The sequence below is a fragment of the Bos indicus x Bos taurus genome, chromosome 28, assembly GCF_003369695.1.
Source record: "Bos indicus x Bos taurus breed Angus x Brahman F1 hybrid chromosome 28, Bos_hybrid_MaternalHap_v2.0, whole genome shotgun sequence".
Taxonomy (NCBI): Eukaryota; Metazoa; Chordata; class Mammalia; order Artiodactyla; family Bovidae; genus Bos; species Bos indicus x Bos taurus.
This window is the reverse complement of record NC_040103.1, coordinates 45,013,507-45,037,820: the sequence shown is the minus strand read 5'-3', so window position 1 is coordinate 45,037,820 and position 24,314 is coordinate 45,013,507. Positions and strand designations below refer to the sequence as shown.

The 24,314-nt window shown below is 51.9% G+C and overlaps 1 protein-coding gene across 4 annotated transcripts in view; it reads right to left on the bottom strand.

Moving 5' to 3' along the window:
* Window positions 1-15,418, bottom strand: part of CXCL12 (C-X-C motif chemokine ligand 12) — a 29,021-nt gene extending 13,603 nt beyond the window's left edge. Inside the window, exons 1-4 of one of the 4 annotated variants that reach the window (XM_027531086.1) lie at window positions 15,258-15,418; window positions 11,171-11,288; window positions 8,911-8,997; window positions 306-6,323 (exon numbers count right to left, since the gene is read on the bottom strand). In XM_027531086.1, the coding sequence (XP_027386887.1) occupies window positions 6,230-6,323; window positions 8,911-8,997; window positions 11,171-11,288; window positions 15,258-15,318 (360 nt within the window). In that variant the 5' untranslated portion in view covers window positions 15,319-15,418 and the 3' untranslated portion in view covers window positions 306-6,229. Of the gene's footprint in view, window positions 1-305; window positions 6,324-7,433; window positions 8,459-8,910; window positions 8,998-11,170; window positions 11,289-15,257 lie in introns of those variants that run through there. The other 3 variants (XM_027531088.1, XM_027531089.1, XM_027531087.1) reach the window with 3 other exon arrangements.
* Between the last annotated feature and the right edge of the window lie 8,896 nt (window positions 15,419-24,314).

Here is a 24,314-nt window from a genome sequence, read left to right as displayed (position 1 = left end):
CACTCAAGCCCTTACACAAAACTATCCTTTGAGAGTAGAGGGCTGACTGGCCTTAAAGAAGGGCTTCTAGCAAAACCAAGTGCATTCAGGGAAGAGGGAGTGCCTTCCCCCCTGCTAAGGATGCAGACTAAAGGATGAAAGTCTGCCCCCCAATTCTTGCCTACTATGAGTGTTATTACTATGGCTTGTTTTCCACCAACTGTTGCAGCAAGGATTATATAACCCCTCCATGTGTTGGGTTTGAAGAAGAAAAACCAAGTCTGGAGAGTTCTACATGGTAACACTAATTTCAAACCGTTGGCTGCTACATTTGAGTACATGTCTTTATTACGAAAATTATAAGTGCATATACATCTTTTCATTGATATGATTTCAAAGTAGAAATTGTTTCTCAAAAGGAGTTGTTACTTGTTTTTTTTTTTTTTTAAAAAGCACACTGCATACAGGAAGCTGCCTTCTCCGGGACCATTTTCACATTTTGTGGGAGATGCCATTTAAACAATACAAAATACAGTATTTATCACATTTAACACTGAACCCATCACTGCTCAGAGGCTGAGAGTCCAGCGAGGTTGCAGGATTACAATCTATGGGATTTTTCAACTTGGCAATGTCAGTGGTCTCCTTAGGGGACATGAAGGTTTTTCTAAGGGATATTTCCAAGGGATGGGAAATTTCCCAGCGAAGATGCAGAGGGATCAGGACCCCACAGTTCTCATCCAGCTACAAAAGGGGGTACCACCGGGGGAAGGTGGTAACTCCCAGTGAGAGATCTCCTAGTGATTACACCAGGCAGCCGTCAGAAAAGGAGGTCAGACTGGGTCCAGTGACAGGGCTTACGCTCTCTGGACTTCACACGGGCAGCTACAACCTTCTGTCACTCAGGCCCTCTCCTCAAAGCTGGCCCTCCTATTTCTGGAGGACTGGCAGATAAGCAGAGGGCCCCTCCTGAGCCTCGCTGGGGTCTTAGCACCTGGCCGGAGTGGGGCAAAACAGCGCAAACAACACAAGGCACAGATTCAGATTCCAACACGCAGCACATCTGCGAGCTCAGCCGCCCCCGTCTTCCCTGCCTGGGTCCTGATGCAAAGGCTGGTGGTGGAGGACCACCCTGGAGGCTGTGCAGAGCACAAGGGAAGGTCAGGGAGGGGCAGCACTGGATCAGGAGGGACAGCTGGGTACTCCCTAATCAAAGTGATGCACAGGATTTGTGTTTTGAAAGCAAAAGGGGATCAAGAGAGCCTTTTCCTGTGCAAATGGACTATTTAAATGCATATTTGCTTTAGCTGGGCAGTCTCCACTTAGGAGCAACTGCAAGGAGAGGAATTGTCACACAAATAATTTTCCAGGCAGTTTCTCCTCTTATCTATTCCCCCCCCAATAGGGGAGAAACAAAAATTATTCTTTATTTAACTGCAGTCAAGATTTATTTAGGGCCATGTTAATTTTCTGAGAGAAAGAGACTTAATGGTTCTGGTTCATGGGTTCCAGGGGAAGATGCTTCTAAATTTTCCATGAGATTTTAAAATATCTTGAATTACTTAGAAAATGACTCTCCCACTGATAATTCGGTCATTTCATGTATAATTCAGGAGCCCTGTAGTGACAGGTTAATTTCAGAAGGGGGTTTTGAAACCGGTTCTGTATCCCTTGTAACTATTAAAGGCTCCTCCATATTCTATTTAATCAGTATAACAAAGCTGGTTTGACAATGTGAATTTTTGTTTGGTTGATGGATTTGCCATATACCGTGAAGATCTAATTTAAAGGAATACTTATGGAAATGCCTAACACATGTTACTGATAACTCAAAGATTATTAAATCTGAGAACACCTACAATTCAAGATTATTTTACAGCTATATACTTTCTGCATGTTATTTACAGTTCCTGTCAATTGATACATTTCCTGGTTTTGCCCTTCTTTTTTTTCTACTTTCTTAACTTAAAAAACCTTACTGGGAACTTTAACCAGAGAGGAAAAGTATTAGTGAGACCAAATGAAAAGCAAAACCAGCAAAAACCGTTCAAGTGCCTACCTTTCCAGAAAGTGAAAGTTTTAACTGTTTAATGCAACCCTACAAACTGCTCTCAGCAAAGGGAAACATGCTAATGTCAGGATTTGTGAGCTACTTTCCTAACCAGCAGAGGAATGCCCTGCTGGACATCCTGTAAGCGCAAAAAGACAGTGGCAGCAGAGAAGGTCCAGGGGCCACTGTGCAAGGTAACCGATGATGGAGTCACCAAATGGGGGAAAAGCTGAGGTTAGATTTTAATTGGGAAGGAATCCTCATGTTCAGCTTTGATTATTTTATGGGTCAGGCTTTCAAAACCAAAAAAAGTTGAAAAAAGTTTTTTGTTATTCCCCAGACAATGCTGACACCACAGTGAGAAAATCCTCTGTAGTTCTGAGATATCAACAATTATAGAAGCCTTGAGGGTCTGCATCCTTGGAGGTCCATACTGCTGCAAACTGAGTTCCCTTGGGCTCTGTTGATACAACCAGGGGTTTGTGATTATGGGGAAATCAAGGTCCAAATGGGTCACAGCCCTAATCAGGAACCTGGTCAAAGGCCCCAAGGGGCACCTCCTCACGCAGCCTTTGCATTCGAGGAACTGACAGCGCATGCACCAAGGACATGGGCTTTGAACAAAAACACAGGATTGGACGCTGGACAGTATTCCAAACAAGACACAGATGTGCACAGTGATTTCAGGACCAGGTAACACGAGACATTTTTGGGTTGCTTCTTGGTGCCCAGTTTAAAGTAAAGCTTTTGTCTTGAGAGAGTCCTTTTCCGGGGTCACGGAGACAGTCTTGGATACACATGATGATGGATGAGAGAGAGAATGATGAGAAGGACGTGATGGGATGCAGAGGAGAGCGCGGGATGAAGGGTGCATCTCACCCTGCCCTGGCCTCACACTCCTGCCTGCTCAGCTCAGGGAAGCCCTGTGGTGCTCACCAAAAAGGCCCACCCCTGCTCTTGCCCCAGAGAAGCGTGAGCCTCCTGCCTGGCCCCCTAGAACCTATCTCCTCCACCACTCGCACAGGGCAGCCTTCACTAGAATCTGCCCAGGCTGGTTGGTGCGAACCCCTCCTGGTGGCTCTCCACCCTGGACATGGTGATGTGGGCAAGTCTCCCTCCCTCTGGGGTTCTGGGGTTCCAGCCTGCACGGCTCAGGAACCTCTGGCCAGATAAGGGGTTCCGTGGGAAAGACACAACAAAGCAGGTAATAGAATGGTCTTAATCTAAGTTCCTATCTGTTACCAGTGACATTGGATAATCAAACTAAATGAGAAATAAACACCATATATTCTGCTACATAATCAAATGGTGAAGTAAAGGCAAACTGTGCGAGACAAGGCCCTTGGAAATGCACTCAGCCCTGCCTGGGTGCAGGGGGTGGCTACAAGCCCTTCCTAACACTGGTTTCAGACCTGGGCTCCTACTGTAAGGCTTCCTCAGGCGTCTGACCCAACCTGCGCCTTTCACATCTTGAACCTCCTGTTGACAAGAACAGAGGGAGACACCATTAAGGCGGGTTCCCGCAGTGGCGGGGCAGCACACTTGAGACGCCGAGACCGGCTCCAGCCGAGGACCCCCCTGTTGATTTCCAAATCGCTGCGGTACTTCTCCCTTCCGAGACCCTGAGCGAGGAGACTGAAGTGAGAGGGACAGATGGCAGAGGCGAGGGATGGATGGAAGGCGGGAAGAGGAGAGGGCAGGTGGGCACAGCGAGCACAGGGCGAAAGGACGAACGAGGGCATGGCACAGCGGTCACACGACAGGACGAGGCGCGCTGCCTTAACCCAGCACAGGCATCAGCCCGGGTCGCACAGCGCCCAGCCCCAGGACCTCTGGGCGCGCGCGGCGCGTTCGTCCTGGAGCTCGGAGCCCCTGCAGCCAGGCCGCGCTGGGACTGCGCATGCGCACCTGGTTGCAGAGGCCTGAGCACCGTCTAGTTACGGTTCAACCCACAATGGAATGGAGGTCCGGCTCTTCAGCTCTTCCACGGCAACCCTGTCTTCAGTGGGGCTGGGGCTGTGCCCGCTGGTCAGATACAGTGTGGCCCCAGGGCCAGTGGGGTAATCTAAGGGCAGATGGAGGCTTGCCTATGTTTCTTAATGGGGCAGGGGGCAACTCTCTCAGCTTGGGCTGCCCCCGGGATGGGTGGCAGGTGCTGTCTTCCCGAGCACTGCAGAAAGCAGTCTGCCACCTCAGGGAAGCAACAGCTTGACCCACAGTTGCTACAGGACAAACAGCTCTCCCAGAACAGACCTGTCACCCTCTTTGGCACAAAGATACCTGTTCCTGAGGTGTGAAGAAGGGAGCACGGAGACACGTGTCTGGCCCACTTTTTCAGACACTTTAGTAACAGTGGTGCTACCCTGGCCTAGGTCTCGCAAACCACTGCTGCTGGTTTCCACAGAAAGGGCCGCAACCCTAGGCAGTCCAGAGGCCTTCAGCGGCACCGAGGGCAGGACGAGGTAGATGGGCAACCCACACACCCGGAAGCAGGCCTGCCAATTCCCCCGCCCCCTGCAAGAGGGGTACAGGCCGGGGAGATTCGCCAGATACAAGGGATGCAGTGGGAGGTAAAAAGTCCTTGGCCACAGCGCCCTAAGGGGTACAATCCTCCAGTGGGGAAAGTGAAAGTGAAAGTGAAGTCGCTCAGTTGTGTCGGACTCCTCTCGACCCCATAGACTGTAGCCTACCAGGCTCCTCCGTCCATGGGATTTTCCAGGCAAGAGTACTGGAGTGGGTTGCCATTTCCTTCTCCAGAGGATCTTCCCGACCCAAGGATCGAACCCAGGTCTCCTGTATTGTAGGCAGATGCTTTACCGTCTGAGCCACGACTAATTCTTATGCCATAAAACAAGAGGAGCTCACAATGCTCCGTGACCCAGGGACAGGCAGGGACCCTGAGCTTCTTCGCTTGAAATCCATGTGCTCCATCCGTCACCCATGTCATCTTTCTGGTTCTGTGTGCTGAAATCATGATCAGGGGTCTGGGATGCAGGGTGCGTGTGTGTCCATGTGTGACGGGGGGTGGGGAAAATAGTGTATGTATTCAAGGGTTCCCTTTCCAAAGCATCACTGAAATCAGTCTTTCTCTCATCTGGGATCCCTCCTCCTCCCAGTGCAAATTAGAGACTTGGGAAGAAATCTCAGCTATAAATCTGTGTGTGTATATGTGTTGGATTGGGGGCTGGTGAATGAGGACTGAGACAGCTGTGTCCCGGAACCTAATCGCTCAAGGTCAGGCAGAAGCGGGGGAGGGGACGCACTAGGAGTCCCAGAGCTACAGGCCCTTCACACAACTCCTCTGCCTCAGGGACTCGGGACCGTTGCAAGAAAAATCTACAAAACGAATTAACTGCCCTGCAAAGAGGCTCCCTGAGAAGCATTTCCACAGCTGCTCTCTGGAAATTCAGAGCTGCCAGCCATTTTCCCCACATAGTCGGAGGAAACCCACCTGAGCTTGAAGGTAAAGCCACTCACACAGTCCCAGGCCCAGGAGAAAAGTCCCGCCTCACATGGCAGAGTGGTGGAGAACCAGGCAAGGCACTCGGGGCAAGGTTTCAGTTATCACCTGCAAATGTCATGACCGCAGCCAGCTCTCTCCTCCACAAAGGCAGGGACGCCCCAGGCAGGGGCCAAACAAGAAGGCATAAGGCACTTGCCTCTCGCTGGCTGTCTTCAGATGCCCCTGCTGGGCTAGCAGACTGCTCTGTGCAGAGTTCAGGTGGCCACATGCTGCCCTCAGACAGGAATGCAGATTGTAAGAGTGTGGAGCTGTGTCAGCTCTGAGCGATCCTGACCATGGGCCTTCCAAGAGAGGGAGTGGAGGGCTAGGTGGGAGGCTCATCAGCCCAGGGTGATGCTGGAGAGAGAAGCCGGGTCACTCTAGATGGAGCCCTGAGCCATTCTAGAGTCCAGGCTGTTCTAGATAGAGTCCTGAGCACACAGGCTCTGCATCACAGACCCCAACCCCCATCTTTGCACAACTACTTTCTTCTTAACTTAGCAGACCAGGAAGGGCCCTGAAAAGCACACAAATACAGGAGCCAGTGTGGCCACAGAGGCGGCAAAGCACTGCTCCCCCATGGAAGTCTGAAAGCCTGCCCCGGGAGGCAGGGGGGTCTGCCCTGGAGGAGGCTGAGAGCAAATTTACAAAGCGCCGGGAGCAGAGTGCACTGCGGTCCATCTCGAAGTGGCAGATAACTAGTTTTTCCTTTTCTGAGCAGCCTTTCTCTTCTTCTGTCGCTTCTTTTTTCCTATCTTTTCTTTTTTCCCCACTTTTTCTTCTCTGCTCCCCCTTAGATAAAATTAGTAGAACCATTAATAATGTTGAAATAAACAAGAGTACATGTCAGTCTGTGCAATATTTACAACTGGCCCGTGTATTTAACCCTGTCTTTACTCTCAGGCCTGGAGGCCCCTGGGCAAAGTACTGTCTGTCAGTATTTCATTAAAATAAGTCAGATATTTTCCCCAATTCCAAAAAAAACATTACACGAGCTTCCAGAGCACCGATATTTGTGAACTGGTTATAGCCATGGCCCATTGCCCGGCTTGACCCTGGTTCCCGCTATTGCCTGAGGCTTCTAACAGGGACCAGGGCTTGATATCTGTAAGGGTGGGAAGGCAGGCCCAGGGCCAGACTGTGTCACCCCAGCCTGCTCTCCTAGGGCTTCTTCACATCTCAATGCAGAGCTGAACTCCCTGCTTTATCTTAAACATCTCTGCATTTCAAATCAAATAAAGGAGGCTGGAGGACCAAGGTTTCAATGACCATCCAGGAGAAAAAAGAAGGCAGCCCGATCCCACCTTCTTTCTGGATGCCCGTGGACACCCCTGGTAATGACTGGGATTGTTCTGGAGAGCAAGGGAGAGAGCTGGTTAGCAGGATTTTATTAGAGCAACTTTATTAGAGCAATTGGCTCTTGACTGTCACATTAACATGATTCAAGCTGAATGGTATTTAATGATTTATGGGGTAAGGCCACCTGATCCTGAGAAAGCTTGATATTAACCATGGGCTGGAATTATGGGATTTTTACATGGGAAAATGTGAAAGCTGGGTATTATGAGGGTTGCGTCTCTGGAGATTACATGGGGATGTTAGGAGAACCAGGTTGGAGGAGGAAGGGGAAGAGGAATTAGTGAGTCAAATATTATTCTTCAGAAAACTAGCGCCACTGATTCCACTGTTTAAACAACAACACGAAAGCGTGAGCTGCAGACCTGACCTGCTCCTGAGCAAGGCCCCTGTACTGTCACTGGCCATGTGAACTCAGCAGAAGGGATGCAAGGCACCTGACCGGCAGGCCAGCTTATGTTTATAAATTACCAGAAACGTGTGTGAGCCCCGTGTCTGACAGTCAGTGGATTTTAGCTCAGGTAAATAAATTCCCACATACAGTAGGAGGTTTATACCATGAAACAACGAGCATTTTATTGCTAGTACATATAATGTCACATTTGATACAATTTTAGTACAAGTGAAAAAATACACTGTGGGTAACATTAAAAAGCTGCAATCACACTTATATGTCATATATACTTCTTTACAAATGGCCAGTAGTTTACGATAATAGAGAAATGTAACCTACTGACATTCATATGGCTCCACTTCAAATATAGGAACTGTTTGACTATAAATATATTTTGAAATACATTTGTCTACTAAAGGAACGTTTAAAAAAATTGTGCACGAAAATATATATATATGCCTTGCAAAAAGTTACAAATACCACCAGGCCCATCTGTGGATCCCATTTATGCATGGGAATTTCATCTTGCCAACATTTCTGATTGGAACCTGAAACTGTGCTGTGGCTTCAGGAGGAGGGGTTAGTGGTCAGAGTCTCGTTTATTCATCTATTTTTTCACTTCTGATTTCAGAAACCTCAGAATTTGTAGAGCCTCCATGGCCTAAATAGGCTTCAGAGGCAATCACAGAAACCAAATTCCTCAAAGGAAACCCTCAGATTGAAAATTGCATTTGATTCTGCAAAGACTGTCTTTCATGGGAAGGCGGAGACATGATCTCATACCCCCAGCAGAGGGCCAGCCCCATTCTGGAGAAGGCCAGAGAAGGATCTCACAGAGGGCCTGCGGACGAGGGGTGGGCAAAGGGAGGAGGGGGGCCACAGAGCTGGAGCCCGTGCGGTCACCCTCCTCCAGCTGGGAGCGTACAGAAATGAGAAGCAGAAGCAAGATGAAAGCATGCTCTGGGAAGCAGGGAGAGGCTGGGAATGATCCAGAGAGGGTCTCTGAGCACAGTTCCCAGTGATGGCAGTTCTACGTGGAGCTCTCCTCTAATCACTGAGCTTGAACGAGGAGGTGTAAGGCAGCGGCCACTGCCGAGCACCGGCCAGATCTGGGTTGTCATTCTAGTAGTGCTTCCCCTGCCGGAGCTGCCCACAGCCTTCCTCCCAGCCTCAGCGTCTGGAGGAAGAATGCTTTTCTCAGCTCCCTGCTTGGCCATCACCTGACTGTGCTCAGACTCCCCAGGGGAGAAAAGGAGAATCTCCAAAACAAACCAAATACAGAGCTTGAAGTAATTATCAATTGAAAAAAGGGTAATGAGTGATGATGACTATGATGATCACGAGGTAACAGGCTGCTGGGAAGTGCTGATGGGTGATATAATTTCTTAGAAAAACCCCAGTTATACAACAGCCAACGTGAAGAGTGTGGAGGAGTACACGCTGCAGCACTGTGCCACGTGCTGTAAATGCAGCTGTCTGCGTACCGGGCGAAGCTCACGCCCATCCCCAGGCCAATGCCCTGCCCCAGGCATACCCTTCCTCCCCCGCACCTTTGCCCTTTTATCTCATTCAGGTTTAGCTTTCCTCGGGTGGGTCTAGTGGAAAGTCCGTTTTGGTTGTTGTGCTTACTTGTTTAAAGCTTTGTCCAGGTATTCCTGAATCCACTTCAATTTCGGGTCAATGCACACTTGCCTATTGTTGTTCTTCAGCCTTGCCCTGTCAAAACAGAAGAGGCGACAGTATGCAGCTGAGCAGACGGGGGCACGGCTGTGACCCGGGCCACTGCTCACCTGATACCCAGGTGTGGACCCCACTGGAGCCTCCCAGCCGGCTCAGGCACAGAAGGAACTCTAGGTGTGCTAGGGAGACAATGCTAGCCACGCTGCAGGTTTCACCCCAGAGACACTGGGAAGAGAAGGAAGGTCTTTAAGGAGTCCAGAGAGAACTCACACATGGAACACTTGAGCTGGCTTTTGAAGGATAAGTAGGAATGGGCAAGTAAAGGGGGAGAGAAAAGTAAGCGCAAATACTCCAGGGGGGTGACAGTGCAGAGAGAATGTGGAGGGATTGGAGAGACGGGACCCTGAAGAAGCCTGCAGCCAGGTGTAAGGAGCAAAGAAGAGGGGCTTTATCTGCAATTTTGTTTGTGATGGGAACTCGTGGGGACTTTGAACCGGAGGGTGGCAGAAGCAGATTTGTATTTTGATGGATCATCTTGACAGTACATGGAAGACAGACTTAGGAGTAAGCCTGGGGCCTGGAGCCCTACAGAGAAGTATGAGCAATAGTCTGGGGGATGGGAGAGGTGAGAGTGCAGTAGGGGGAGTGACAGGTGCAGGGTGGGAGGGATGGGCAAGGGGGTGAGGGATGGGGAAGGGGCTGAGGGATGGGGAAGGGGGTGAGGATGGGGAAGGGGGTGAGGGAGAGGAAGTGTCGGCAGTTTGCCAGAAAATGGTTTCCAGAGAGATTTTACAAGTTCACTGAGTGTTCATGGTCTCATTTGTTCTCTGAAAGTTTGGTGTGCACCCTGTCACCTCCATTCATAGCCTCCCTCCCTAAAGACTCCTGGAGGAGAGCCTGGACTTCTCTCTGGATCTCCATAAAACCCTGGTACCAGGTAATGTCAAGCAGCCTGAGGACACTACCACACCCCAGCCACTCAGCATCCGTGAGGACGCCTGGGGCCAGCACAGTGGCTCGCCAACACTCACAGGAGTCTTCACACAGCCTGCCTCTTGAGCCGACGAGCTGAGCAGAAGCCTGTCTCAGAGCAAGGGGGACTGAGGTCCAGTTCCGGGGTCTGCTGTTTTTTAATGTTGTGCTTGTGCACACAGACCTGAGGACTCTGGCTTCTTCCAGCTCGAGATGCAGTCCCAGGCAGGAAAACCTGCAGAGTCTCCACTGCAGAGTGGCCCATCCTCACTGAAGTTAATATCTGATTAAATACTTCTCAAATGACAGAGTATTGTATTACAAGCAAAGAAAAAAATTCATCTCCTAGTGCCCTAAAACATAGTGTAAATGACAAACACATTCAAGGCAGAAAGGCTAGGAAAAAAAGACAAAGAAGAATCAAACCTAAAACCAGTTGCTGTTGGGTGGAACATCGTCAGGTAGCTTTTCTTCCACCTGTTGCATCCCCCGCCAAGCTCAGGGCAGTGAGCACACGGACATGGGGGCACTGGAGGTCTGGGCGATGGACACCCACGTGTGGCTTTCCTTCTGCACCCGGCCCAGCCTCCCGCACTCCAGGAGAGATCTTTGTCTTCTGCATAAGTGATTTTGGTGCGTCTCGTTCCCCACATGAATGAAATCAAATGTTAGCAGCTGCCATCAACAGCAGCAAAACAAAAACCTTGTGTGTTGGGTTTCAGAAAATGCAGTTAAGTGAGCTGGTGATTTTGAGTTTCACCAAACAGTTGAATGATGGCTTCAGCTGCATTTGGGTCTTGTGATTTTGTGCTGTGATAAAGGATTAAATGAGGGCACCAAAACCCTGAAACTGGTAGAACTATTACTAGCAAGGGGCTGGTTAATTTACTGTACTTCAGCAGAAAGAAACTTTGGTGAAGTTCATGTTCCTCCAGTCTAAGGGGCGCATCTGAATGTGCTCCCATCTCTTAAACTAAAGGGAGGAAGCATGGAAAGAGGAGGCAAGGACCTGTGGGAGCACAGCACCCAGGCTTAGGGCACCAGGGCTAAGAGCAGCTTTTGAAACTCCTTCCTGGTGGTAATATCAGCTGCCGCTAATCAGGCCGGGTTCGAGGCTGGACACTCGGCACGTGTCACTTCTCTAGCTTTAACGCGTCTGCAGGTTAGGCGTCACTATGCCCGTTTCTGGAGGATGATGTCACTATGCCCGTTTCTGGAGGACGATGTTGAGACTTACACGATCTGAAGGGAGCAGTTTGGAGTGTTGAGGATTTTGAGGTGCTTGACGTTGGCTTTGGCGACATGGCTCTCAAAGAATCGGCAAGGGCATCTGTAGCTCAGGCTGACCGGTTTCGCTGGAAAGGGAAATGAGAACAAGGCAGCTTGTTATTTTCCTGCTGGGCCTTGGGGATACAAGGGTGACTGAGTCTGCAGCCGAGGGATCAGGTGGTGGTTTGCTAGGGAGTCACGGGTGCCCCGTGGCAGAGACCTTCACCTTGGGCCACACAGGGAGCTCTGAGTGGGCTTGGGCTCAGCTTCGACAAGGCAAGAAGCCAGAAGGACCTGAGGAGGCTAGACCCTATGAGGGTAGGGAAGCTAACATAAGAAGCCTCCTGCTCCTGTGTCTCAAAATAAAGGGCATGAATTACAGGAGAGGACTGTTTCAGCCCAAGGCACTGAGGTTCCCAGTTATTCTTTGCAAAATCAACTCTTCCAGGGCCTACTGAGTAAGACTTCCCCATTCAGGGAAAAGCAAGAAGGAAGAAGGAGGCTCCAGGCTTGCTCCCTCCTCCTCCTCCCCCAGAGAAGCCACTGCAGCTTCCCTGGGAATGCTGCCCTCCCCCACCTGCAGTCTTCTCCCCCCTCACATTTACCTTAAGCTCAGGCAAACCACAAAAGAATTCCCAACTGGCTTCCTCCCTCGGAATCCCCAGAGGGCAGGCGAGGGCCCACCTTCTCCCTGCACTTGCAGGGCTGCAGCACAAGGATGCTCCAGCCTCCTGGGTTGTATTCCATCTTTGTTTGCCAATCCACTAATTTGCAAAATGCCATAATTGACACTCATTAGTGTAAATTAGCAAAAGGCTCCTGCAGAACCCACGGCTCACCCTGTAAGTCTAGAATTGCCAGCCCAGGGGCAGGGGTGGGGGGTGGAGTGGGTGCGGGTAGGGTTGGGGGGAGTGGATCCTAGGATTTGTGTGTGTGTGTCTGTGTGCGCATTTTCTGCAGATTTTATCCAAGCCCTACTTAATACCCCAAATTATTTGAATTTGTGGATCCTTTCATCAGGGATTAAATGTATGTCTGAGAATATTTAGTCCAGAGATTTTTTTTTTTAAGTTTGCCTGTTTACAGAGCTCCCAGAAGCCTCTTGGTGGTTCTGAATTTCCATGCTTTGGGGCAAGAGAGCTGGGGAAGCTTATGAGCAAGGGACTTTTTTTTTCTTCTAAAGGCTGAATTTAGTTGAGAGGCCATGGCCACCGAGTCAAGGGGTAAGCGGACCACCTGGCCCCGCCCAAGATCAAACTCGACTCCCTGAAAACCAGGAAGAAGAAGCCTGGTTTCCAGGTGCTCAGTGACTGTGGCGCTAGGGAGCCCGGAGCAGCCGTCAGGTTTACGCCTGGGCTGACTCCAGAAAGGCACTGCTGGGCCAGGCTTTTAGCAACTGCACCAGGTCCCTGCAGAAGTCTGCAGGGCTCTGTAACCAGAGCACCTGGGAAAGTGGCCTAGATCTGGGGGCTGGGCTGCCTCAGTAAAGGAAGAGTCAAAGTCCCCCTAGTCAGTGTCCTGGGACCAGGTCCCAGCTGAGCAGAACCAGACTGTGGGTCCCAGGGGTGAGGCAGCGTTGGTCCCAATCCCAGAGCATCAAGCTGGAAGGTGCACAGCGTGACAGCTGCTGGGGCGATGCTGTGGGTGGTGGGGGCTGCTCCTTGCCCCCGTCCCCCAGACGCGGCTTGGACTCCATTAACCAAGCAGTGAGATCAGGCCAGAAATCAGAGCCCATTCTGAGCTCAAAACACAAGCTTTCTCTTTTTCTCCTCTCCCCTCTCCACCCCCCTGGGATTATCCATTTCCTTCAAAGGCAATTTTTCATTCTTGCTCCCAGGACCCAGTTGCCTGCCTATCAAGTGGAGACTTTCAACAGGTTTTTTAAAGTGACAGAGCCCCAAGTGTTCTTACCAAGAGAGCTGGGTGCTGTGTCCACCTGGTTACTGACCGTCCTGCCAGCTTTTCACCAATATTACTAACTTTGCCAACTGTTTTGCATATGTACAGGCAAGAGGCCTGACTGCCCCAGATGTTACCCAGGAGTGGGGTGAACTTGGCTTCTGGTGAAGTTGGCATCTGGTGAACTGGGCTCTGCTCCACAGCAGTCCTTTCACACTAATGCAGAGACAGGAGCTCCTGAGTCAGCCCCTCCAACCAAGCCTGGGAATAGGACCCAGGGCATCCAGGGACCCAGAAGCCCAGAGCATCCAGGGACCCAGCTTTGTGGTTGAGGTCAAGCAACGGAAGGAGGGTAGAAGCCAGAGCCAGAGCCTGAACATGGGGACTCAGCGTGAGCACCCTCTCTCGGTGGTCACAAAGTGCCTCCTGACCTACGCATGCAAGGAGAGCATGACCATCCTGACCTGGCCACTCAACTGCCAAGAGGCAACTCAGATGGGCAAGCAACCAGCACTTCTCAGAGCTAGGAGGAGCCTGTGAACGAGGCCCCCACTCCTTCTGCGTTCCCCAGGGTCAGCTGAGCCCAGGACTCCAAGACCTGGGTCCCTGCATTCCAGTCATTTCTGCAGTTCCCCAGGGGAGGTGGCAGCCAGAGGAAGCACCATTTCCTCCTCCAACAGCTGGATGGTAACACCTCCACTTTAGCCAAACCACTCAATTGTTAACAGCCTCAAACCAGAGCGTTCCCCATGACCTGGGGCCAGGACTGTGTAAAGAAAAGGCTAGGTTACTTTTTCACCTTACAGAAAAACAACAACAATCTAAATTTCCTTTGGGGGCAGTACCACTGTAGCTTTGACCAGCAACTTGCTACACTTGTAGGGAACCCTTCCCAGGTGGTCAGTCACCAGCAATGGAGAATGCAGCCTGCGGTCTTCTGTGCAAACCCAGCTGACCGCTCCAGGGTCTGAGCCCCCAAACTGACCTCAGCTGCAGGGAGATCTCAGTGTTCTTCAACCCTCTCTGCAGGACTGGTTAGAAACTTCGCAGCCAAGAACTCTCAGCAGGGCCTGACCAGGCTGACTTGGTTTTGTTTTGTGTGTTCAGAGGCAATGGTTTATTTTGCTTTGCAGCAGCGGTGTCCTGTAACAGGACAGTGAGTTTTCTCTTAAGCCTCAAAAGGAAAAAACGCTCTCTCCCTCTCACAGTGAAACGGGACACCACTTTTCCCCGTGGCCTAAGGCGTTGGCGATTGAATTTTGCAGCAGCGCTCAGCTCGCTCCGAGGTGGAGAGCTCAGTCCGCTGGTGACAAAGGCGCCTGTCTGCAGGTGTGCTTGGGGGACTGGGTAGGAGCATGCATGACCCGGATGGCGCCTGGGTCTCTCTTGGGTGACCCCAGGAAGAGGCAGGGAAGGCACTGGCTGGGTGCGCGTCCAGCTTCGCCGCGTGGCTGCAGACCGCACCACGGGTACGGAAGCGCAGCCAGGCGTTTGGCTCAAACCCGACAGCTGCTCGGAACGAGACGCCCGCGGAGCCCCACTTAGGTGGGTGCAGAAAGAGGGTAGGCCTCGCGTAAATGGGACGCCTCGCGGCTGACAGGATCGCCACGACAAACAAGTCGCGGTGCCAGACAGGCTTTGCAAAGCGCTCTCTCCAACACGAACCGCAGATCGCATGTCCGGTGCGATGCGCTGCGGGGCCCCGGAGCCCACTCGCCTCTGGAAACTTAGCTGCGCTCGGAAGGCACTAATCTGGGAGCTGGGTGGTCAAGGGCCGGGGACCCGCGGCTCCCGGTTCAGCTCCACACCTCGGCGCCCTCGCTAGCCGACTCCGAAAGCGCCCGGGGCGCGCTCGCACCCAACTATCCTGCGCGACCAAGCTCTGCAGCCCGCCCGAGGTCGGCGGCTGCTCCCGCGTCCCGGAACCCAAGCCCTGCCGCGGAGTGCGAAGCCTCGGAGCGGGGTCCCTGGGGGGACTTCGAACACCGTACGCCCAGGGAGTGCGCCCCGCGAAGCGGGCTGCCTCAACCTCCGGGGTGCGGAGCGGCGCGGGCTGCGCTCGCTCGGGACAGCTCGGGCAGGGGCAGAGGAGCCGGGGCCCTCGCCGAGCCCGGCGCCCGGCGCCTGCCCACGCCCCGGTCGCTGGGCGCACTCACCGTCGCTGAGGCACAGCGCAGTCAGCACGAGGGCCAGCACGACGAAGACCTTGGCATCCATGGCACTAGCCGGCGGCGGGCAGACCGAGGCCGGGCGCGGAGGGGATGCGGCGGCGGAGAGTGAAAGTGCGGCGGCAGGAGGCGCGCGCCCGGCACTTTAGAGGCGAGAGCGGGGCGGGGCGGGCGCGCGGCGAGGGGCGGGCCTGGAGCTGAATCCGGGCTGTGGCCGGGGGCTTGGACCGGAGTCCCTCCCAGCCGGCCGCTCCCCCTGTCCCCTCCCTTCCCACCCCTGCCCCAGCGCTGGATGCTCCCGGGGCTGCGATGCGCTCCAGTTTTTGACCTCTCAGTTGCACTGGGTCCTGCTTTGGAAATCCGACCTGCAGCAGGTCGGAAGCCAGTGCCCAGGGAGGGTTGGAGACAGGGCTGGTAACTGTTCCCATTATGCAGACGGAGAGACTGAGTCCCAGAGGCTAGAACTGAATGAGAACCAAGGGAAAACAAACAGGTCGGTCCTAGAGGTAAGGGCCAGCTAGGCCAGTGGCGTACTGAGTAGGCTAATAGCGTCCTATTTGGGGAGTGTAGGACCTGGAAGTGACCACGGGCCTCGGCTTGCTGCACTGCGGCCGGCTAAACTGGAACCAAGGGAACCAAACTGGTCTTTGCATCAGAGCTTCTCTTATTCCAAGCCAAAGCTATCACTTATGTATCAACCGAGTCTCAGTTTACTCAAGTATGAAGTTGAAGCTTTAAAATAGAATAATGTGCCGTCAAAAGGAAGTAATGCCAGTTCGCCCCGGAGGCTTTTAGTAACCATGCATTTATTCAGCCCTTTGCACCTGCTCTTCAACTGAGAAATGGGTTAGTTCCCACCCTGCGAAGGGGAACTACGGGAATTGACTTGAGACCACCGCGAAGTGTTCAACACTCAGTCTGACACATAGTCAGTACTCAAGAAATGGAAGTTAGAAATAACTATTCACACTTCAGTATTTTCTCCTTCTTCCCATCGGATATTCTTACCACCCGAAACAATGAGAGAACTCTCCTCTCCTTCCCACACCCAGGACGGTGCTCCTGGAGTTGGTCTTTTTGGTTTAGAGACTATACCAATAGGGTCGTCCCTCGGCGGTGTCCAGCCCTCCCAGCAGGCTGCTGCGCCCCAACCTGGACACATGAGAAGGTCCCGAAGTGGACAGGGGTGCAAGCAGGCGGTCTGGAAGGCGCGGGGGTGAGAAAAGTGCCCTTTTGATCCTCTCTAGTGATCACAAGCCTCCCCGGCCACCTCCGTCTGTTCTTTCCCTTGTAATCTGACAGTGGAGTGGATTCTGTCCCGGCGTCCATCCAAGGGGCGCTTGCTCGGTGGGGACAAGTCTCTGGAGTCCCGAATCTCTGGCCTTGGGGGAGTGGGCAGGGCCTGCCGGCCCTGGGCTCAATTGCTCAAACTGGGGGCCAAGGAAAGGGGAAATCAGCAAGAAACAGCGAGAGCTCCAGGATTCCAGTCGTGGGGATGGTTGTCTTTTGTTTTTCCAAACTACTGTCGCACCCAATTTGATGCCTTGTGAATCCGTGTTCATTCTTTCATTCATTCCCTCCCGGCCGAGCTCACTTCTGGGTACTGGGCGTTGAGCCGGGACTCTCACCGACTTGGTCTCTGCCCTTAAAGAATTACCAATCCAATGGATAATACAGTCCTCCCCGGCCGGCCATCACCTCCTCTCGGGAAAGCTGGAGCGGATAATCTCCAAGTTGCCGAGCCCTAGCCGACTGCGAACCAGCTAGAGCGCGGCGGCCGAGCTCGGGCGCCCTCTGGTGACGACGTCTCTCATTTCCCCTCCTACCCCTCCCCCATGCCCCTGGGGTCCGAGTGGACCAAGTCTGGGGCCAGCCCCAGGTCCCTGAGCAGACTGGTAAAGCTACAAGGTTCAGTCTTACTCGGGCGGCGGGGACTTAGGGGCACATCGTGAAACCTACAGCCCGGCGAGAGATGCGCGGGTGGCGTTTTACCTGCAAGACCGGCCAAAGCCAATGCGAAAATCTCCTGCTTGTTTCCTTTTTGTCACAAAATCGATAGCTGCTCCCAGAGTTTAAGGGAGTCACTGGGAGGGATCCACGTGGACTGGTGGGAAACCAGGGCCTTCTGCTTGGCCGCTTCCCGCTATCCCAGAACAGACATCAGTGTGGACAGACATCATTGACCCTTCACTGCCTCTATTAATTCATTACAGTTCTTCCTGAGCACCTGTTATGTTCCAGACACGAATAAGTGTTTGAAATATGTTAGTAAGGGAGGCACAAACAAACAAACAACCCAAACCCCTGTCCTCCTGGAGTGTACACCCTGGGAGGTGGGGGAAAGAAAATGGGCAGTACAGGTAAGTAACTAAGCGGATTGTCAAGTGATAGAAAAATCATTGAGTGAAAAAGTGAACCAGAAGGAAGGGGAGTGAGTTAGACTTTGAGATAGGGAAGCCAAGGATCTGTAACATGTCCACAGTCTATAAGTTGGCAAGCTATTTAAATTTAAAACTCTGTGCAAGTCAACACTCTGGGGACCAGGGACATCAGACTGTCTACCCTTTTAACCTGGGCTCTGTGCTCTGTCCCAGGGAAGCCTCCCAAATTCAAGGCAGCAGGGCACACCACCCTTTCTCTGTCCTTTGCTTGTGACACTATCTCTGCATAAAAGGCTCCACCTTCTTTCTCTGCCGGGAAACTCGGTTTCCTATCAAGGCCCAAAGCAATGCCACCTTCCCTGTGAGACTTCATGCACACTCAGCACTCAGAGCTGCAGCTCCTCAAGGACACCTCAGTCAAGAGGAGTTCAGGGTCAGAAGGAGGCAGGGGTCTGGCTGTTAACAGACAGATATATTTCCAAGGCATGGGCTCTGGACCCCTGGTGGGTGTAGAGCCTCCCTGTGGCTCTCTACCCAGCCTGGGCTGTTCATACCTTCAGAATTCAGTGGCGGGGTTTTTGGAGGAGGACTTAGCACAGGGTTGAAGGTTGGCACCCAATCAGTGTTTCCCAGGGTGAAACCATCAAGGTGACTTTAGGTAGTACTCGGAAAACATTGTTTTAGAAACCATGGATTTATATATTTATTTTTTAAAGTGATAAGAAAAAAAGTATAACTAGCACCTTAAAGCAGGCATTTCAGATATTGCTCAAGACATTTCATTTTAAAATATATGACTTAAGTTTTAAAAAATAGATTTAAACTAACAAAGCAGTCAATGGTATAGGTGGTTGGGGAAAGAGCAAAACATCAGTGATACAAAAGGTCTGAAGTTTGAAAATAAATAAGGACCATTTTAAAATTACTTGATACTCCCACCCTTTTTAAAAACAAACGGTTTGGTCTTAAAGTGGTAAAACCAAATCATACAAGGGAGATATGCTGTCTTCACTCTTGCCATCCAGACGAGCCCAGAAGGTGCTCACCCAGGAGTGCTCACTCGGGTTGGCAATCTATGAGATTCCAAACTCTGGCCCTGGAGACCCACAGGCCTCCCGCTTCAGCCATGAGTCTCCTTTCACACATCTCTGAGTGTGGGCCTGAGGGGCTCAGCCAAGGACGACAGCATGTGCTACACCCTCCCTGCCCCCGCTCTCCCATCGTTGACATCTAGCATTGGGGTTCACCAGGGTGCGTCCCACTCTGCGAACCAGCAGCCAAGGAAGAACGACAAAGCTTCAGAGCCTGCTGTCATCTGTGGAATGGGTATATTAGCCCTCCCGTTGGCTTTGGGATTTGCTGGGTGTGAAAGAAAACACTTGGCACAGAGAAGGCCCTCGGAAGATATTTACACAGGACTTCAGTTTGCTTTCTCTGAATCTGTCACATTTGGTTCTTACAAAGACGACACCTGCAGAAGAAACCCTAATACCTCAGTTCTGTAGACAGGAGGCTAAAGTTCAGAGCGGTTCAAGGCCTTGGCCAACCCGGCAGAGCCGAACGAAGACAAAGGCACAGCTCTCTGGACCCATAATCTCTGGGTTCTGAAACCTCAGCGTATGTGGGGATGGAGGTCACTTTCATGACAGGTGTCTAGGGAAACCTCTTGTAGCCCTATACCCAAAGCCCACACTCAGAATCTGTCAGGCTGACTCTATCTTCCTTGATGGGATCCTAAATTGGCCTCAGGAGCCAGTTGCAGGAGCCCCAGTCCATCCCAGAGGGAAGGACCCAGGGAGGCTGAGCAGGGCTCCTGTATGGGGGGCTCGTTCAGTGCTGGGTCCTGGCAGGCTTTGGGATCCACATGGAAGCAGGGCTCACCCTACGTGAAGGCACACCTCCTGTAGGTCAGATCTCCTGTGGAAGGCCCTGGACCCAAAGACTGCCTCGATGAACACTCCTAAAGCAGGGGTGGTATTTTCTGGGACATCTTCATGCCTGCAGCCCACACACGCCAACACAACTCTGCCTGCACTCATTGCCCAAATCAGTGGAGTCGAGTCCAGATTTGCTCTGCTGATCCTAATGCTTCCCCTCGTCTTCCTGTGTCCAGGAGTAGCCTCTGGGCAGACAGGGCTCAGCATCTGGAGCTCCATGAAGTTTCTGGGACTGGAGTATACCCCAACCTTTACATAAATCCCTGGATGATGGGAAGAGTGAGCCCCGGGGGATAAACAATGCTTACACAGGAGTTCCTCAACCTCATATCTCCCTATGAGGCGGGCTCAATGTTAACCTCCATTCCCAAGATTTGGGAACTAAGATCACATAGCTACTCTTTGGCAAAGCCAGGATTCAAATCAACTCTGCCTGGCTCTGGAGGGGCTGTTCTTGGTGAAGGATAGAAGGGTGGGTTTGTCACATAAAATATAGGACACCCCATTAAATTTGCATCTCAGATAAATGTCTCTCTTTTTTAGTATAAATATGTTCCAAATATTGCATGGGACATACTTACACTAAAAAGAATTATTCCTTGTTCATCTGAAATTCAAGTTTAACTAGGTGTGCAGGATTTTTATTTGTTGAGTCTGGTAACCTGGCTCCAGAGTCTACACTCCTCTCAGTACCATGAAGCCCCTCTTGGTGGGCTCCCTGCCTGGGAATTGAGGACGTGTGGGCAGAGGGTGGGAAGAGTGTTGGGAAGGCAAGTTCTGAAATCATCCACTTTCTCAGTGAAGGGATTTCTTGAATTTTATTACAACAGAGTTTTATTATGCTGGAAAGTGGTGCATTAAAGCAATATGGGAATGATCTTTTCTGTTTTCCTTTTTGCTGTGAATAGTTTAATGACATGCTAACCCCAACCCGGACCTTCCAGAAATTGTCCTGGTCATGCCTCAGGCCTCTTCTCTCCAGCACCCCCAGTCCTCCTCTCCCTCTGGTCTGGGAAGATGTACATGAAGCACAGTTACTGACACCCTTTCTGTGTTTCGGTGGCCTGAGCTGTGTACGGGGGAGGAGGAGGAGCCGTCATCCCAGAAATGAGCATCACATGGGCAGTATCCTATTTAGAGGGATTTGCAGATGAAGGAAGAGGTCAAGAGCTGCTGCGGTTCATGGAGGAGGAGCTGGGCCTACTGCCCACACAGCTGGGCCCCTAGTCAGAGAAGCCAGGATCCCAGACCCACCGGCCCTCCCTGTTCAGAGGAGGGACTTGAACGTCTTTCTCCACCTTACATCCCTGTGGCCAGAGTCTGAAGTCTTTCTTCACAGATGTGCTGGACAAGACCTCACATGCAGGCTGCCCAGAGAGCCTTTCAAGACTGAGTGCAAAGGCAGGCTGCACAGGCAGCAGGTCCATGGGATAAGTGGGAGATGGACTTGGGTGGGGAGACTTGCCAGCACCTCTAAGGTATGTAACACCCACGCCACTGCTCAGAAACAGACTGAGGAGATTAAACAAATGGATCGTTAAGAGATTTTTGTTGTTGTTTGGGAATAATTTACCAATTAAACTTTGTAAACTAGGGATGGCAGTGTTGTTTTTAGACAAGCCAGATCCAAGATCTTGACTGGGAATTTGGGTCTCATCCATGACACCTCACTGGCTTCCAGCTTCTAGCAGCCTTTCTCTTCTTAGGTTCCAGAAATGAAGTTCCTATGTTTGCAGCCAAGTTGATTGATCCCTGGTGTGCACTTTATCTCTGTGGAGTACCCAAGTTTTGCCTCATAGCCCTAGGCTTGCCACCAAGAGGTGTTACACTTCTTCATAAATCTGCAATCCAGCCTTCCATCCATCCATCCATTCCTCCATACACCCACTCATCCACTCATCTGTTCATCATCCACCCGCCAATGCATCCACCCATTTCTCCCCTCATCCATCTATCCATCCATCCATCCATTCATCTACTCAAGCAGCCATCCACCCATCCACCCTTCCTTCTAGCTCTTCCCTTCAACCACTCCCCACTAGTTCTCTCCAGGTACTACTCTAGCCCTGAGATGCCTTTTGCACCAAGAAAAGAAAGATGCACCTCCTGCTTTCTGGACCATGGGGGAAGATGAATGAAGCATCAAAGGCCGGAAACCCAGAGGTCACCCAGTAAGTCCTCACCTTGATAGAGATCAAAACCTTTGCTCTCTCCTCGCCAAAAGAGCAACCTCTGAAAGGCAGGGAGGGCTTCCTGGCTTCCCACCCAGGCAGGAGCTAAGGAGGGACAACATCTGAGTATTCTTCACCCTTACTGCCCGTATCATGATTTTCTTCCATAAATTACAAAAAAAAAAAAAAAGCAAAGAAACAAACCTTTATTTCTCTGTTTACTCCTTTGCATTTAATGAGCAGTTGTTAACGTGACTGAAACCATCTGATGATTTTTGCCAAATGGAAAAATCTCCCTACAGGGGCAATAAAACAAATATTCAGGATAGAGAGAGGCAGTCATAAAAGGCATTACCCGGTTGTAAACAGAGGCGGGTGGTGGTGATGTATTACCCCTGCTTCGGCAGCTTTCAACAAAGTTCTGAGATTCCAGGAGGGGCTCTGACCCGAGGCAATATTTACTTCCCCGGCTTCTTCCGCAGGTCAGTGTGGGTATAATTCTGTCTACCAGTTGACTGCAGTTGAGGTTTTGAGCAGGAAGCTCTAACCGTGAGCCTTCATAGCTCAGTAGGATTCGGTCACACCCACCCAGAACACGCCAAGGAAAGCCACTGTACTGTCCTGGCCAGGTGTGGGGGTCTCTGCACACCCTGGATGGGAGTGCGGAGCTGGATGGCGTTGGTTTGTACCTGGTCCCATAGCTCTGCTTGTCCACCGCACTGAAAGCTGTACTTTGTCCCAGTGTGCTCAGAAGGCCCGTGATTTTCTGACGTTCCATCATGCAAGGATGGCAGTCTTAGCTGTATACCAACTTCATGGTTTGGTACAAAGAGCCCACTAGACTTCGCACAGATCTTCAAGTCTGAAGTCAAAGCAAAACTTAAACTTATGAGAACAGGAGTCCTACTGTGGGTTCCAAGCGCCTAGCTGCCTTGTGAGGCTGCACTTAGCCCGCAGGTCCTGTGTGGTGACAACTGCAGTGTAACCGAGAGTCGGACAGATGCTGACAATCGCAGAGACGGTCCACACCGCCATCGACAGCATCATGGCAGGGTAAGCATGCTTGGCCCCGACTTCAGGTGTAACCACGAACGCCCAGAGAGTAAAGGGACTTCCCACCACCTGCCGAGCTGGCAGTGCCGACCAGACTCTGCCAGAGCTGCTGTGATGGGCCCCGTGTTCCCATCACACTCCAGTCTGGGTGTGGAGGCCCCGTGTTCCCGTCACACTCCCGTCTGGGTGTGGAGGCCCCGTGTTCCCGTCACACTCCCGTCTGGGTGTGGAGGCCCCCGTGTTCCCATCACACTCCCGTCTGGGTGTGGAGGCCCCGTGTTCCCATCACACTCCAGTCTGGGTGTGGAGGTGCTCAGCCTTTGGTCACTTTGGACTTGGAAGATCTGCTTCACCCGGACTAAAGCCCCTTTCAGGGAGCACTGACTCGTGTGCAGTAGGGTCTGAGCCTCACAGTCAGGCTCCACCCTACAGCCAAGAGGATGTAGCTGAATAAATCTAACAATAGCTGACCTCGAAGACCGGAATGAAGTCTTTGGTCTGTGTCTGATGCCTGCTGTGGGGTCTCCAGAGCCTCAGAGGCCCAGGCTGGCTGGGAACTCCAGTGTGGGCCATGGGCTCCCCTGTTTCACACCCAACTGACTCCTTCCTGGGGGACTCAACGGGTCCTGAAGAGGCGCCCCCTCAGCCCTGCCCTAGCAGATCTGAAATCCTCATGGCTGAGGTCATGCCCAGGAGCCAGCTTCTTAGGACAGAGCAGTAGTTACTGGGGCTGGAAGAGGGGGTGGGATCTGCTCTGCCCTTCTGGTGGAGCTGGAAGCTGGGAGAGTGCCACGCTTCCATTCTGTGTATGCAGGGAGTGCCAGCACGTAATCTTATTTACACCTTCCCAGTTTCCATCTCTTGTTTTATGAGGCAGTTCTCACATGCATTTACCCCTCCCACCAAACCAGGGGTTCTCATCCCCATTTTGTTAACAAAGAATGTATCCAGGATTTAAAGACTTGGGAGAGGATGCTCAGGTGATGCGTAGAGATGCAGGGTCCCGGCGGTGCCAGGCCCTCAGCTACACACCTTTAAGGATGATTGGGAAGTGCTGTCAGGCAGGTAACTCATGCAGGGGTGAAGGTGCACCTGCTCGGCAGATTTGACCTTAGCCAGATGCTGGGAAAACAGTTCATTGTCCATAGTCCCCACCGCCCCCGCAGTCCTAACAGGAGGCTCCTCAGGAGGTGTCTGCACAAGACTGTTCCCTGGGTCAGACCTGAAAGCAGGAAAAACAGGTTTTAAGCTCCCACCCCTCATCTTTGCCCCCTTGCTGCTTTCATCCTGGTCCCTAAACATGCTCTTAAGTGGGAGCTTATTTTCTGCCAGCTCCAGCCCCTGGAATTTGGGCAATCATGGTTTCTGGGAGAACCAGCCAGCTGCAGCCTAGGAACTGATAGCAGATGGGAGTGAGGATAAATGGATCTCTTTACCCAGGGCCAGCTCCCCATCAGCATTGGGGAAGGGAAGGCGGAGGTGGAAGGAGACAGAAGGAAGGTG